Genomic DNA, 12,500 nt, shown 5'->3' with positions numbered 1-12,500 from the left:
TGAGGATCACCTCTATCATTCGTGATTGTATTTTGGGAGGCAAGCAAAATAATGCATTTCTTTTTTTAAATTCTTGTCCTACCCCATTTAATTACTTCCATAGTCAATTTCCCACCAAAGTTCTCTTCAATCAACCAATACTACGCTTTGTATGAAGAAAACTTGGAGTTGGCAATTAATGTTTCGGACCCTGAAGGCATGCCTGTTACAGTTACACTTATGGATGGTAGCCCAGTTCAGGCTGTGATACGCGGCGACAACGTCTTGGTTTGGAACGCCACTAGTAGCCCAAGGACTCAATTTATGCTTAAAGCCACAGATGCATGCCAGGCAGTTTCTACATATAACATCACAATCTCCTTGGTTGTATGCCAGTGCCAGAATAACGGTAGCTGCATTCCACACCCAAACAGCCCAAGAGGATCTGGTTTATATCAATGCAATTGCGCTCCTGGATTTACTGGAGACAAATGCCAAACTGACATCGACGAATGCCTAAGTTATCCATGTTTAAGAGGTAATATCAGTATCTTCATTATACTGTAAATTCTCTACTTGGAGTGAGACATTGTCTCCAAAAAAAATCAAGTGAAAAGACTCACCCTTTTGCAAGTGTTGTTAAATTGAGCGAAATGAGGAACAGGCATGCGTTGAAGATGGCGACACTTAAAAAAAGTCGAAAAAACATGTCAGATTAAAATGACGACGCTTAAGTGAGCTAAATGAAATAAATTAACCTACCTTTCCGATTGCTTTCTATATAGGCCTAGTTTATACGTCACGTTATCGTCGAATTTAATTCAGACGTATTTAATTCATGGTCCAACATGGCCTGAAATTCGACCATAGCGGGACGTCTAAAACGAATTAAATTCGTCCTAAACGTTTTATCCGTCTTGGCCAGACAAATCATACCTCTGTAGAGCGTCTCAGTTGATACGTCGCACAAACCATTTTCCCGCGCGATTTGCAAATTAAGAATGGCTCTGGAGGAAGACTTTGCCTTCCTGCTGCATTATATGTGAAAGGCAGACGAAATGTAGCTGTATAACCCGTGTCTGTGTATGGTTTGAATGCTCTGCTTCTAAAAATAACGAAAATGATACTATTGGATGGGAGGAAAACAAAAGCGTAGGCAATTGCCTGTATTGCTCCGGAAGTAGAAGGATTCGAGCAGAAGCAACTCCGATGAGATGGAATTGATGCTGTTGACCTCCCTCCTAGCTATAGTCAAACGAAGGACGAGTCTGACTTCCGCCAAAGTCAGCGAGAAAGCTGAAAACAAAAAAATGGTAGGCAAAGAAATTGGAGGGAAACTCAGATAATTGATATGGTTAATGTCATTTGTAATTCGACGTCGCAATTGCCTTCTACTTCGCCTTTCCGTCCATATTTACTCCTTCGAAAACCTCGCCATGTTTATGGTTGTGACCGCTAGTCACAAACACCGAAGTCTCGAGTTAAGTGCACTCAAAAAGTTAGGCAATCGAGTTAAGTTTGTCGTCTAAATCGGACTGCAATAATGTCAAATTGTAGACGTATTCAATGTGAATTAAATTCAACGAATAAACTAGGCCTAACATTATTTCCAGACACTCGACAATTTAAGTAACATAAAGTAAGGATGAGAGTTTCAATTCATTTAAATTTTGGCATCCACAAGGCAAATCAACAGAAATGGGGCGTTTAAATCAGCAACCCTGGTCCACTAAAGTTTTCTCTAATCTCTCAATGTTTTCTATGGCTTCAAGCTTCTGAAGGAACAATTTATTCATGCTTTTCAGTAAAGAGGTATTGAACAGTACTTTTTTTTGCATTCAAGGGCGCTGCATAGATGAAATAAACAATTTCAGCTGCATCTGTGATCCAGGATACGTTGGAAGAACCTGCGACACTGATTACGATGACTGTAGCTCATCCCCCTGTGTGCATGGTTAGTTGCAGTTGTTTATCGGAAATGGTTTTGATATGTGGAAGGCTGTAGATCGACAGCCGAAAGCTTATATTCCTTTTCAAAAACATTTTAGCCAGAGAACGTTTTTTATTGTATTTTAATTTGATACTGTGATAGTTAAAGTTTAATTTCCCAAAGATATGATCGATGTCTATCAAGCAGGTCGATGGACAACTATAAAAGAGAAAAAAAAAACATGTGACAACAACTCAGCCCTCGAGCTCTGTTGAATTTGATGTCTCCCGATAACTCAAGCTCGCCTCCTAAAGATAAATGGTTCTTGAGTCTTTCTTTTAAAAAGGTATCTGCTACAGCGAAGACTCGCAGGGAAAGATACCTAAACTTTCGAAAATAAGGTTGCTAAAATCATCAGAAAAGATTTTGTCCAGTCGCTGATGGCTCTCAAGAAGGACCCCGTTGAGCTTGGTATACCTGCTGACAATTTTAAGGGCAGCTGTGCTGTAGGCATGGACAAACAACGGTACCATGAAAAGGCTTAATGATAGGTGCACGTATTCTACTCTAAGTTCTGATCGTACTAGTATAATATTCAACGCATGTTAGACATAATGCTTCTTGAATTGAAAAAGATGATAAGGATCGAAAGGTGAAGATGTAAAAAAAATAGTTCTACAGCAGTAACGGTTTGTGCCCAAGTTTTCAGGACTTGCGAAAAATCCATGAGCCGGGAATTAATTTGAGACCAGCCCATCGTCTCCTTTGTCGATTCTCCGACTTATGTGGTTTCGATTTATCTTATCACCTGTTGTTGGGAATACGCTTTACACTGTCTAGAATTCCACTGACTGAGTATTTCGTGAGAGAAATAGCATTTAGCACACAACACAAAAGTCCTCTTGACGTTAAAAGTGCGGAAAACTTACTCAAAGAAGACGCTTCTTTGGAACAAAGAACTTCTTTGTCGAAAGATGATTTGACAGACCCGCTGAATTTTTGTCGTAACACCAAGGAATCTGATTAAAGATAACGGTATTTTCTATCAAGAAGCTTTTCGTACAGCTGCGATTTTTTTCCATTTCCGCTGTCTTAGGCCAACATAAAAATGGAAGAGGGGGGAAGGGCTGTAAAGGCCAGAACTCGGTTGCTGGTTTTCCTGTCATCCCATCCATTGAAGGGCTTACAGAACCTATCACTTGTTTTGTGTAGCCACAACGTGAGATTCACCCGAGACCATTTCCAGACGATAAATCATACTTTTGCAAAACCTAAGGATCTCGTTCTGAGAGAACAACGAACTGACCCCGTTTACTCCGTCCCTTGCAATTACTGTGATCACGAGCACATTGGACAGATCAAACGTCAAAAATTGAGTTTTATCAACGGAGTTGATGATGTAAATTGGCCACCGTACAGAGATTCTAAAAGCTGACGTTTCGATCGTTAGCCCTTCGTCAGAGCGAATCGAGGAATTGTGGGTTATGTGTAGTTTTTTTATAGTAGAGTAGGAGCTACGCTATTGGTGGTAACATGGCAACGTGAAAAATAGGAATACATTAGTTAAATGAAAAGTGTTCGTTAAAACCGTGAGGATTAAGGGTGCCGATTTGGAAGATGAATTTTGTTCAAGATTCTTGCGGCTTTCCGTCGTACCTAGACGTAGCGAACGGCCACAGATAGCCATGTGTTTTTTGGAGTGGTTAAGGAGATAAAAATGACGAGCGACTGGATTAGATGAATCCTTTTCATTCTTCTCAACATCGCGAAGATTTTCGCGGTATCGGTCGCCTAGTTGTCTACCTGTCTCGCCAATGTATAAATTATTGCATAACGTACAGGTTATGCAATAAATGACATTTGCGGAGGTACATGTGAAAAAATCAGTGATCTTAACAGATCCCTTAGGTTCCGATATCTTGCTAGTGTTAAGAATGAAAAGACAAGTTTTGCATCGTGAGCGCGCACATTTGAAAGTGCCGGTTGCTCGTTAGTTTTGAGCGCGCTTCTAACTCAAAAGTTGCCTACGTTTTTGTCACGTTTGAATGAAATAAGTGGAGGTTGCGAAAAGATTCTATCAGTCTCGGGATCATTTTGGAGTAATTTAAAATTATTCGGAATAATACTTTTGACTGCGTGATTATGAGGATGAGAAGTGAGGGTGAATGGAATTCTGTCATTCTTATCTTTTTGTGACATTTGTAGTGCTGACTGTCGATCAATCTTCCAAATCGGCACCATCAATCCTCACGGTTTTAACGAACGCTTTTCATTCAACTAATGTATTCCTATTTTTCACGTTGCCATGTTACCACCAATAGCGTAGCTCCTACTCTACTATAAAAACTAAACATAACCCAAAATTCCTCGATTCGCTCTGACGAAGGGCTAACGCTCGAAACTTCAGCCTGTAGAATCTCTGTACGGTGGCCAATTTACATTATCAACTCCGTTGATGAAACCAAATGTTTTGTATACTACTTCCCCACCGACGCAGCACCACAGTTTCTTTTGAAACTGACCCTTTCATATCAAACGTCAGTTTCGTACACGCTTGAAAGAGCACCAAAAGATGTTGTTTCTTTAAAAAAAGGAAAACTCTGCTTTTTCAGAGCACGTTTGCCAAACTAACTTCCCAATTGCGTGGGGTTATTCTAGAATTATCACAGCCAACCAGCGTAACCATCAACGCCATTGCTTGAAAGCTTGGCACATCAATACCGCCCCAGCTCCTTTAACCTTGTCGATAACGGCCTTTTATCTGGCAACTATTTGTATTCACAATAGGTAAAGAAACTTAGCAAAGAAAACGATTTGGTATCATTCGACGTTATTTCCCTCTTAACCAAAATCCCAGTTGATTTTGCCATTTGGAGTCGCGGAGAAAGACTCAGAGAGACGCTTCCGAGAGACGAAGGATTTCTTTGCCCGTGGGGGATCTAATGGCCTTGTTGTCTTTTTGCCTAAACACCGCTTATTTTTTTGTTTACAATTTCAACTCTACTATACCTACCAATGACATTTATCTATTTTTTTACGATTTTAATGTCCAAAGAACGAACCAGACAAGTGTTTAGATAAACCCATGCCCGCGCGTGTGCGGAAAAATCTCTTGCTTTGGACTCTCACCATCCTATTTGCCAGAAAATGTCCGTAACTGCAATATTGCCCATAACGACTGGATATCTGCCATCTTTGCGTGATTGGCAAGGAACGACGAAGCGGCAGTACATTTTTTACGCTCCTCGAAAACTCTTCTCCGAAAACTCCGAAAAAAGAAAACAACAACTGTAAATCTTAAGTGTAACCGTTGCTCTCGGCCACTGTTTCAGTTTGGTGTGATCCAGTGCATTCAAGGCGTTACAGAACCCATATATGAATGTTATGGGTAGACAAAACGATATTTTTATCGAGTTTAAGGATCCTGTTTTGAGCGAACAACGAACAGGAGCTGTTTATTGTATAATAAGCAATGACTGCAAACATTAATACATACTTGACACACCAAACGTCGGTGTAATACACGTTTAAGAGAGAAAAAGTCGTTTTTCTTATAAATTAAAAAAGGCAAACTCCGCTTTTTTTTAAACACGCTTGCCAAACCAACCAACTGCGTGGTATAGTTCTAAAATTATCACCACCAACCGACGCAAGCATCAGTGCATTTGTTTAGACACTTGTCGTGTTAATTTCTCTTACATCTTATTTTTTAAAAAAAGGAGCGTTTAAGAGGACAATTATTCCTACAGCTTTAGATTACCCCTGGCTACGACACTAAGCAAGAGTGTCGAGACGAAGGTTTCTTTCCTTCCAGATTTTCGTGTCCTGTATCATAACTGTGCAACTGAGTTGCATTAGTATAAACCCTAACCAGAGTACCATCAAAAATTTTTTTTTTCTTTTTTTAAAGATATATCTTCCAACGATGCTGACTATGAAGATGATAGATGTTGCTATTTATTCTTCCTTTCACAGGAAATTGCATCGACTACACAGGCTCCTACGGGTGTACGTGCGAGCCAGGATACGCGGGAGAAAATTGTGAAATCAACATCAATGAATGCGTGTCATCGCCGTGTCGACATGGTTTGTACAGCAACATTACTACTTATACGACCACTCAGAAAAAAAAAAAATCAATTAATAGCTCATTAAGGAAATAAGCCACGTATTTCCACAGCGCGATTTAAAGATCAAATTGGCGGGGTGTGTCTATTAGAAAGGAACACCATATAAGAGGGTCCACTCCATGGACTACCCTATGGACTGTCGGCGCACGATCGACTTCGGTCGGCATCATGGTTACCACTATTATTTTGGGCCAATTCCTCTTTCATAAACAACTTCGATAGACCGTTAGTCTTGCTCATAAAATTAGTAAACAATACTGACAGAGCGAAGACAGAGCGTACCTCAGTTTAAGAACCTGAAAAAACCTTCTTTCTCTTTGCTTCAATTTGTCATAGCTCTAAGTTTTCTCTGTTACACATATTTACACTGTCTATGCGAAAGTACCCTACATTAGTATTTACGTTTACACATTGGCACGATGACACATGTCATCGTTAATCCAATATTAACTTCAGTACTGCACTGAAAAACCCTCAACCGTCACTGGCCGAGAAAGACTGAGACTAGAATGGACCACAGCGCTACCGTTAACGTATTTATGGCTCGCTGGCTAAATTTTGATTACTAACACTACAAAGGTGAAACAAGCCTCACGTTTACAAACCACTGTTTTCATACGGGATGAAGGATCATAAACGCATGAAGTTCTTGAATTATATTTGTTGAGGTCATAAAGCTCTTGATAGCTATGGTGCACACCGGAACTGCGTAATCCTACGTGAACTTGCGCAACAGCCTAACAAATCGTTCACGGTAGCATTGGTCGGTGATCCAGTACAAAACAAAGCAGAGAATGTATTAACGCCTATTTATAAGCAAACTGACATCGCAAAGGTACCTCTTAGCCAATAAGCCAAAGTGAAATACTAAACCCTCCCTGAAAGTTAGAAGAAACCAAGAAGGGATAATCCCAGCTGGGGCTAAGCGTGACCTTCCAACTTTTCATACTTTCTATCGTTTATCATCGGGAACGAAAAGGTGGAGAATGATATGAGTGGATCACGCTAATGCTGTCTCTTAATAATGTTTCCAAAGGAACTTGTGTTGATCAAGTCAACAACTACATCTGTCAGTGTCATGCTGGTTACACTGGATATGACTGTACTATTGAGATCAACGAATGCCAATCTTCTCCTTGTGTACATGGTACGTAGTTTTAAGTTGCATGATTTAATGATTATAGAATTTGTGTTCAAAACACTTGAACAAGAATTTCGTCAAGTCCAACATTAAATACAGAGATACAAAATGGAAATAAACCTTTTTTGTGCAATTTCACAATAGTTTTGTAGATGTCCTTCAAAAGCGGATGTCAGTTCCATGGCTTCCCTTCAACTATATGGAGTCAAGTAAACTAATCGGAGCGCGACGTCAAGTCACTGTGGACTGCCGCCACAAGCGGAATGCACTTAGTGGGAGCCCTTTCTGCCCATAAGGATACTGAGATTTCAATTTCACTTAATAAAATCTTAACTGAAAGGGCTACAAAGAACGTCTTTTCCTCTGTGACCCATGTCGGTAGAAACTTTCATTCTCTGATGCAATCTCTGGTAGATAAGAGCATTTCTGAAACCCTGTTGAGACATTCTTATGATTTTTAAAGTCAATTATCACCAAAGGATAGAAATTTCAAAATTTAAGCAAGCCTAACAATTTGTTCGATACTAACAACTTGAATTCCGTCTACGCGTTGGCATTTATTGGTAACAACATTGGCACATATTCAAAGTTCTGTTTCCAATTTGCCAGGCACATGCTATGACAAAGTCAATGGCTTCACTTGCAGCTGTGAAGCTGGTTTCTCTGGAATGAGGTGCGATATGAACGTTGATGAATGCCTGTCATCCCCTTGCGTAAATGGTAAGTACAATATACTTAAAGTTGCAATGAGAATGACATTAAAAATAGACAGATCTTTACATATCAGTTTCATTTCCTTGACCATCATATCGTGAAAATACTATAGTTCCCCCACTGTCCTCGAATCAAATTATGTGATTTTTTTTTTCAAACCTTAATGGCATATTGGTAAATTTATGGTTGAAAGAAAAGCAAACTGTGGGATGACTGATTCAAGATGGCCAAGATGGGTCATAATGACTTACCTCTTGCCAGGAAGGCTTGACGTCATGATCCAGCGTATGGCATTCTTCTCGTTTACAGTTTGTATAAACTGCTTGTAACTTCCATGCCTTTTGAGATTCTAAGTTTATGTGTATTTGATTTATCACCCTATTTTACTGTTAATTATTAGTTAGTCGGACTAGGTCTAAGGGAGGCGCGGTGACCTCATGGTTAGTGTGCTCGACTCCGGAGCGACTGGTCGAGGTTCGGGTCCTGGTGGGGAATATTGTGCCTTCTTCTTGGGCAAGACACTTTACTCCCACGGTGTATAAATGGATACCGGCGAAATGCTGGTGGTAACCCTGCGATGGACTGGCATCCCATCAAGGGGAGAGTAGAAATACTCCTAGTCGCTTCATGACGTGGAATTCGGGATAAGCTCCGGCCTGATGGGCCACTTGGCTCGTGTGCAGACTTTACCTTACCTTACCGGACTAGGTCTTAACTAGATCCGACTATATCACGGAGGATAGTGTGTTCAAATCCCATCTGGAGCTCGGATTTTTTCCGAGTTTCTCGCAGTAGATGCAATTTCAACAACATATATATACAATCAAAAAGATTTGTTTCCTGCTCCGGAAGGATAATAAAAGTTAAAAAGTTTTACAAACTCGGAGCTAAAAGTTAAAACTTATGAAATATTTCGTCCGTTTTTTCAACCGGACGTCATCAGTCAATTATATGAATGTTAAAAAGATGAATTTTAAAAAGGGTTTTTAACGCCTCTTGGGGGTTAGAATTGTGTCAGAGATAGCTGCTAATTCGTAACCATTGTCTCTGTTTAACGCCAGTTTCGTAAGTTTAATTTGGATAGCTTCTTTTATCCTGCGTTTGAAGGTGTTAACTTCGGTTGATAGTACTTTTGTCTTATTTGGGTCCACCAAGTGGCTCTCCAGGCGACAATGCTCGTGAATAGCTGATGAACTTCTTGATTGGTGTTCTTTCACTCTGATTTCCAGAGAGCGGGCCGTTTCGCCAACGTACTGCTTGTTACACTTCTCACAATGGATCTGGTACACAGTACCGCATTTCTTGAGATTGACAGTTGTGTCCTTGACACGTACCAATTGTAATCTTAGAGAATTGACGGGTTTATGAATAAGTGTATAACCTCGTGTGACTTGAAAGCTCTTTGCATTCGTTCCGAGATTCCTTTGATGGATGGCGTTGATGCATAGATTTTCTTCTCGTTTTGAGGCTCCTCGATATCTTCTGTTGTAGATTTTGGATGTGGTATTGTTAGCATCCATTCTGGATAGTTATTCATTTTTAGAGCTTGCTCGACGTGCTGTGTTTCTCTAGTTCTGTCATCGTTTTCCGTAACCAAGGTCTGAGCTCTCAACATCAGGGTGTTAACCACAGCTCTTTTGTGTTGTAGATGATGGTTTGATTGGAAGTTTAGGTACTGGTCCGTGTGCGTAGGTTTGCGGTACACGGAGATCTTGGTAGAACCATCTTGGTTAATACTCACACAGGTATCAAGGAAAGGAATCCTGCCATCCTTTTCTTGTTCCGAAGTGAACTGGATATGTTGGTCCGTTTTCAACGGACGAAATATTTCATAAGTTTTAACTTTTAGCTCCGAGTTTGTAAAACTTTTTAACTTTTATTATGCTTCCGGAGCAGGGAACAAATCTTTTTGATTGTATCTTACGACAACATGGACGCGAAGTCCTAAAGATGGTTAGGAATGGAGAGAAAACGCTTGGAAAACTCGCCCGGTGGCAGAATTACAAGCACTTTAACATCCGATGCAGATACAACAACATTACTCCAAACAGCCTGAAACTACGAACCTGTATGAAAGGTGTTAAGGCCATGAAGATTATTGATAATGCCGAGAAGAAACTTCTTCAGGAACGAATAAGACAATGCGACTTTACGATCAGAAAGTACGAGGAGAGCGTAAAAGAACTGTTTAAAATCAAGTTTACAATCCAAGGTGTCAACAGAGATAAACAACCAAATTCTAACTCTCTTCGAGAAAACACATTCGTCGCACTTTGAGATGGCAAAGAGCCGCCAGAGGCAAAAGTTTGACCGCCTACTGAGTAAAGAAGAAACTCGATCACCGACGACAAACATTGGAGATACCAACATTGATCAGACAAAGTGGGTTATGAATATCTCTGACCGCCCTCTTTCCGATAGTGAACGCTCGGTTCTCATGAAAGGTATGAATTTTAGCGTAACTCCATCAAAGATCCCAGTTGAAAGATCGTGGCAGCCACTGAACTGGCCTGTAATCAACTAAAAGATAAAAGCCAAGCCGAGAGTCTGAGAAATGACGTAGTTAAAATCGTAAGCAAGAGCAAACATCAGCAGAGCTGAAACGGAAGCCATTAAGGCTCTGGCGAAAGACGATTCAATTGTAATCTTACCAGCGGACAAACGGCGCACTATGGTAGTCCTAAACAAACAAGATTATCACAACAAGGTGAAGGCGCTTCTAGACGATCCCAATACGTATGAAAAACTGACATCGATCTGACCCAACCAGAGCCATCAAAAACAAACTCATTCAAACCTTGAAGGAGTGGCGCAAAGAAGAGAGAATCCCTACAATCAACTGTACCCCACAGCAGAGAATGTCCCAAAGTTCTACGGGCTACCCAAGATTCACAAGAAAGACGTACCGCTACGGCCAATAGTTTCGAGCATTGGTAGCGTGATGTACGATACTGCCAAGTTCCTTGCTAAGATTATGAAACCTCTTGTTGGCCTCAACAGTCATCACATCGTCAACAGTGAAGACTTTGTCAACAAGATTGCAGAACTTGAAGTACCCCCTGGACAGAAACTCGTTTCATACGATGTTTCCTCACTGTTTACCAGCATTCCGATCAATGAAGCCATTCCAGTTGTCAGAGCCAAACTGGAAAGTGACCAGCGCTTACCGGATAGATGCCCGTTAGATATCGCCCAATTATCTGTTCTACTAGAGATGTGCCTCTCGAGCACATACTTCACATTCCAGGGTGAATTCTACAAACAAAAGAAAGGAGCCGCCATGGGGTCTCCAATTTCCCCTGTAGTGGCCAATCTCTACATGGAACAGTTTGAGAGCAGAGCTCTGGACACCGCCCCCACCCCTCCAACTATGTGGTATCGATATGTTGATGACACGATGGCCAAGATTCACGAAAACGCCGTCGATTCCTTCTCAGAACATCTAAACTCCATTGACCAACATATCCAGTTCACTTCGGAACAAGAAAAGGATGGCAGGATTCCTTTCCTTGATACCTGTGTGAGTATTAACCAAGATGGTTCTACCAAGATCTCCGTGTACCGCAAACCTACGCACACGGACCAGTACCTAAACTTCCAATCAAACCATCATCTACAACACAAAAGAGCTGTGGTTAACACCCTGATGTTGAGAGCTCAGACCTTGGTTACGGAAAACGATGACAGAACTAGAGAAACACAGCACGTCGAGCAAGCTCTAAAAATGAATAACTATCCAGAATGGATGCTAACAATACCACATCCAAAATCTACAACAGAAGATATCGAGGAGCCTCAAAACGAGAAGAAAATCTATGCATCAACGCCATCCATCAAAGGAATCTCGGAACGAATGCAAAGAGCTTTCAAGTCACACGAGGTTATACACTTATTCATAAACCCGTCAATTCTCTAAGATCACAATTGGTACGTGTCAAGGACACAACTGTCAATCTCAAGAAATGCGGTACTGTGTACCAGATCCATTGTGAGAAGTGTAACAAGGAGTACGTTGGCGAAACGGCCCGCTCTCTGGAAATCAGAGTGAAAGAACACCAATCAAGAAGTTCATCAGCTATTCACGAGCATTGTCGCCTGGAGGGCCACTCGGTGGACCCAAATAAGACAAAAGTACTATCAACCGAAGTTAACACCTTCAAACGCAGGATAAAAGAAGCTATTCAAATTAAACTTACGAAACCGGTGTTAAACAGAGACAATGGTTACGAATTAGCAGCTATCTCTGACACAATTCTAACCCCCAAGAGGCGTTAAAAACCCCTTTTAAAATTCACCTTTTTAACATTCATATCATTGACTGATGAAGTCCGGTTGAAACAACGGACGAAATATTTCATAAGTTTTAACTTTTAGCTCCGAGTTTGTAAAACTTTTTAACTTTTAACATATATATATAATTTTCACATTCGCTCACTTGGGTGTTGGTTCGCTCGTCTCAGATACTCTTAAAGGTGACTGCGCGATGCAGTTATAAGATATGCTGTCAGTAGTTAAAGACTCACATTTCACCCTTGCTCACCGTAGAGTCTCCAGTAGTTCAATTATTAATTAATATAAGGACCATTAACATCTACTCAAGATTCTC

General features: G+C 40.7%; 1 protein-coding gene across 1 annotated transcript in view; it reads left to right on the top strand.

Moving 5' to 3' along the window:
• LOC138017422 (neurogenic locus notch homolog protein 1-like) overlaps positions 1-12,500 on the top strand; it is an 87,284-nt gene that overhangs the window by 52,116 nt on the left and 22,668 nt on the right. The window contains exons 10-14 of the mRNA XM_068864512.1: positions 104-517; positions 1,823-1,933; positions 5,885-5,995; positions 7,076-7,186; positions 7,790-7,900. Of these exons, the coding sequence (XP_068720613.1) occupies positions 104-517; positions 1,823-1,933; positions 5,885-5,995; positions 7,076-7,186; positions 7,790-7,900 (858 nt within the window). The remainder of the gene's footprint in view (positions 1-103; positions 518-1,822; positions 1,934-5,884; positions 5,996-7,075; positions 7,187-7,789; positions 7,901-12,500) is intronic.

This window comes from Montipora capricornis, chromosome 9 (assembly GCF_036669925.1).
Source record: "Montipora capricornis isolate CH-2021 chromosome 9, ASM3666992v2, whole genome shotgun sequence".
NCBI lineage: Eukaryota > Metazoa > Cnidaria > Anthozoa > Scleractinia > Acroporidae > Montipora > Montipora capricornis.
This window is presented reverse-complemented; position numbering and strand designations above follow the sequence as displayed.